Source organism: Ailuropoda melanoleuca, chromosome 18, assembly GCF_002007445.2.
Source record: "Ailuropoda melanoleuca isolate Jingjing chromosome 18, ASM200744v2, whole genome shotgun sequence".
NCBI lineage: Eukaryota > Metazoa > Chordata > Mammalia > Carnivora > Ursidae > Ailuropoda > Ailuropoda melanoleuca.
Window position 1 is genome coordinate 14,074,837 of NC_048235.1, and position 3,897 is coordinate 14,078,733.

The following is a 3,897-nucleotide window of genomic DNA, read 5'->3' on the forward strand; positions in this document are numbered from 1 at the left end:
TGGGTGTGAATATCTTTAGCTGGTCATTTAATCCCCAATAAAGAGAACATACTGGTTAAAAAAAAAAAAAGAATATTTGTTAGATAAATGAATGAATGGATGAATGAATGAAGACTTGGGTAGAACAGGGGTGCCTAAAACAGCACACTGGATATCTTGAAGTTTCAAAGTATCCTTCACATCTCCATTCCAATCAATCAAGGGTTGCATAGGCTAACCACTTACTCTTTTCAAATTAAAGAGACCTCACAAATACTATAGTTTCTTATAACTCAGCATTATTTATGCAAATGGGATTAATATTCTGTTGGTTAGTACTCAGGGAAGTGATCACATGGTGACAATAAACTGTAGATAGGAACAGAAAAAGGGGAGGGAACAAAGTCATACCTCCTAATTTTGTCATCCAAGGCAGCACCCGAGTTTGTCTGTATTACTAAAAACCTGCCCTTTCTCGACCCTGTACTTGTAACCTGTCTACTTTAGCAAGATAGACCGTTGCTCTTAAATAAGTGCATGTGCTGTTTTGCATGCAACTTCCTTTTCTGTTATGCTGACATCTTTCCCCAAAGCTCTAAATCTCACTCATGTTAGAGAACACAAAATCTTGCCAAATTAAAGTACCTAAATTTCTTCTCACCTTAAATACTCTCTTTGAGATAAATATGAGCTGACTCAACCTCTAAACTCTCTGTGAAGACTCTTACTCCCTGTTCAAGTTTCCTGTTGCACAAGGATGCCTGCATATCCTCATGGATGGTGGGGCACGAAGAGTGGAGAGCTGGCAGGTCAGCGCACTGTCCTGCTGGCCTCCGCTGAGATGCTGCTTATATAGATGGTGCCTGCGCATCCAATAGTCTTCTGAGTCCTCTGAAATGTGGCTGCTCTAGCTCTTCGTTCAAGGCCCTTGACAAGGCATTTGTGAAGGTCCTGGGTTTAGGAAGGTGCAGAAATCCTATCCTGATCTCAGGTCACTTCTCTCAGTGCCTCTGTTCTGGATTCCGCATATGCCACGTGTGGGTTTTGGGCAACTGGGGGTCCTAACCTAGCACATCACTCCAGATACCGCCGTCTACCCAGAGGGTTCTGTTCCTTCGCTGGCATGTCACACTGACCACCAGGCTCTCCATGTGGTGTGTCACCTCCTTGGGCTTCTCTCAAGGAAGTGAGTCCAACTTCAGTTATTCTCAGTATGATACCCCTACCTGGGTATTTACACACATCTTATTCATGGTTGATATGGAGCTTGGAATTGTAGCTCTTTGGTTATCTCAAATATCCTCCCTGTACAATATCCTATAGTCCACAAATATTAACTGTAAAAAGTAATTTCTTTTGGAAAAAGTTTATATCCTTTTAGCATCTGCCCAAAATATCATTCTTATTTGGTATTCAGAGAAGCAATATAGTATAGCTTGGTCATCAAGGCCTGGACTCTGGAGCCAGCCTGCTGAATAATGACTTTTTCATTTGCCACCAGTGTGACCTTGGGGAGGTAATCACTCTGTGCGTCAGTTTCCTCATAAAATGTGGATGATGGTAGTACCTACTTCATAGGGCTGTTGAGAGGGTTAAAGGAATTGATACCCTTAAGTGCTTGGAACAACATCTGGCACAAAGTAAGTACCGCTGTGTTAGCTATTTTTAGTACCATAATAATAGTTACCGGAAGTACTGATGTACTGAAAGCGCACCTGTCCGGCCAGTGGATTTAGGCAAGAGACCCCTTGTCTATAGGAAGAGACAGAAGCATCACTGCCGTGGAGATTTTACCTGTTTGACTGCCACCACTTTCCTTCACCCCGTCAGAGGAATTTAGGATCTTGGACGCTGAAAGGAGAACACAGTCCACTTCGTCCTCTTCCTCATGATGCTTCTCTATAACAGAACCATAGGTGGCTTTTAGCTTGGTTGGGGAAGGGAGGCGAAGCGTGAGATTCCGGACGCGGGCGCCCGACGCGGCCACGGGAGGGCGCGCTGGGGCCACGCAGCGCGGCGGGACCGGGTGCCCGGGAGGCTGGAAGCAAAGGCAGGGCGTGGGGATGGAGGCGGTGTTTTTCTCCCCGGGGAGAGCAGGGGTGTGCTGCTAGTCGAGAAGATCGGCACTCCAGAAGGGACCCGCCTTGGTGGTGAAAGGGCCGGGTCACGGGGAGGGGGCCCTCCCCTACCCGTCCAATTCCCAGGGCTCCCCCTCAAAGGACAGCTCCCCAGCCCGGCTCTCACCAGGGCTCATTTCTGCGGCCCTAGGTCTCCTCCCAACTGCCTTCCCCCACGCATTCCGCCCAGTAGCTTCGCGCTGGGGCGGCCCGTTGCCTGGTAACCGGGTGGCCGGCGCCTTGGGCGGCTGCGGGCACGCACCTGGGGCGGGGTGGTGGGAGGTGGAGGCGCGCGCTGGGGTCCCGGGTCCTGGGTCCGCGACTCTCGTCCCTCCAGCGCCGCTCCTGGGCCAGCCGCGGTTTGCTGTGCCCTCCTAAACCAGGGGCCAGTCTCCCTGGGGCATTTTTCTCCCGCCGTCCTCGATGACCAGAACTTGATCTTGACCATAGTTTAACACTTCAGACAGCACCTATTGGACAGAGGACAATGGGGACAAGGGGAACGCTTGGAGACAGGCAAACACCTACGAACTTTCTCCGTTTTTCATTTCATTGTTTATTTTGCGTCATTCCTCGTTTTTCAACCCATCCGCCAGAGTAGTTTCACGTTTGGGGATTTGAATCATCCAAAATCAATATTGTGAAAGGATTTTTGTTTGCTGTGGTTAAAGGAAGACCCCTATTTCCAATAATGATCTTAAAATAATAATGAAATGTATGAAAATGTACACATTAAAGCTGTCTCCACTGATCTCCATATGTCAAAGTGTGCTAATTTCCTGTGCACCTGGGCAAACCGCTTGCAAAAGATGGATGTTGTGTTGGAATCTGGAACTCGTTCAACCAGAGACTGTTTGGCGTAGCTGCAGGCGATACTTTGTGTAGAACAGAAAATGGCGCTCTTTAAGTTTTAATGAATATCTATGACTTATTTTGCAATAGCAACCATTACAGAGAGAATATAAAATAATTGAAATTTCAAATTTTAAGTCAAAATAAGGAATTTAAAGTCGTGATACAATAATTTATTATATAATAATTATATGTTTTGCTTTCATGGAAATGAAACTCATTATGGTAGTCTCAATATTTACTTGCTGTACCTTCTTGTTTCCTATAGAAATGGTCTCTAGAAGATTTGATAGTCTTTCTTGTGGCATTGTAGACAATTTCAATAAATTGTGTTTTTGAGAATTTATGTTCTCCATTGATGACCTATAGTGACAAAGTTAACTTTTTCCCGTGAGAGCTACAAGTTTTCAGCAACGTGTCTGTTAAATTACTACTCTAAATAATTTAAAGTATTTTGAAGTGAGAATGTAGATAAAACACCACTACAATTTAATAAGTTAATTTCTATACTAATGAAATTTCTATAACAAATGCTATATTTCATGTAACATACTAACATCTAATATGTTAATATAATGTGATGTTCTCTAATAACTCTAATTTGTCTATGTGATATATGTAGATTATGATGGCAAGTGAATATTGGTTATTATATAGAAATTTCTTGAGGTTTTAAATGGGAGGATTTTGCCACACCGTTTAAATATAGAATATAAAAAGCAAATGGTAAGTTGCAGTGTCAAATTCAAATTTAGCCAGTGCCCTAATCTCAGTAGAGACATACTGTAAAATACTTCCCAATCAGTCAGAAAGACAGTTCTTTACTTAGAAGAACAGTTTATTTTAGAAGTTAGGTCAACAAGGTCTTCGGATTTCAAACATTTTTCTTTTGTAAACTGAGTCATATATATATTCTCAGGAGAAAAAAGAAAAAAGAATTTGTCAGAAA

General features: G+C 43.5%; 1 protein-coding gene across 1 annotated transcript in view; it reads right to left on the minus strand.

Moving 5' to 3' along the window:
• CCDC110 (coiled-coil domain containing 110) overlaps positions 1-2,306 on the minus strand; it is a 36,285-nt gene extending 33,979 nt beyond the window's left edge. Inside the window, exons 1-2 of the mRNA XM_011230086.3 lie at positions 2,224-2,306; positions 1,774-1,878 (exon numbers count right to left, since the gene is read on the minus strand). Coding sequence (XP_011228388.2) covers positions 1,774-1,878; positions 2,224-2,233 — 115 coding nt within the window. The 5' untranslated portion in view covers positions 2,234-2,306. The remainder of the gene's footprint in view (positions 1-1,773; positions 1,879-2,223) is intronic.
• Positions 2,307-3,897: the final 1,591 nt, after the last annotated feature.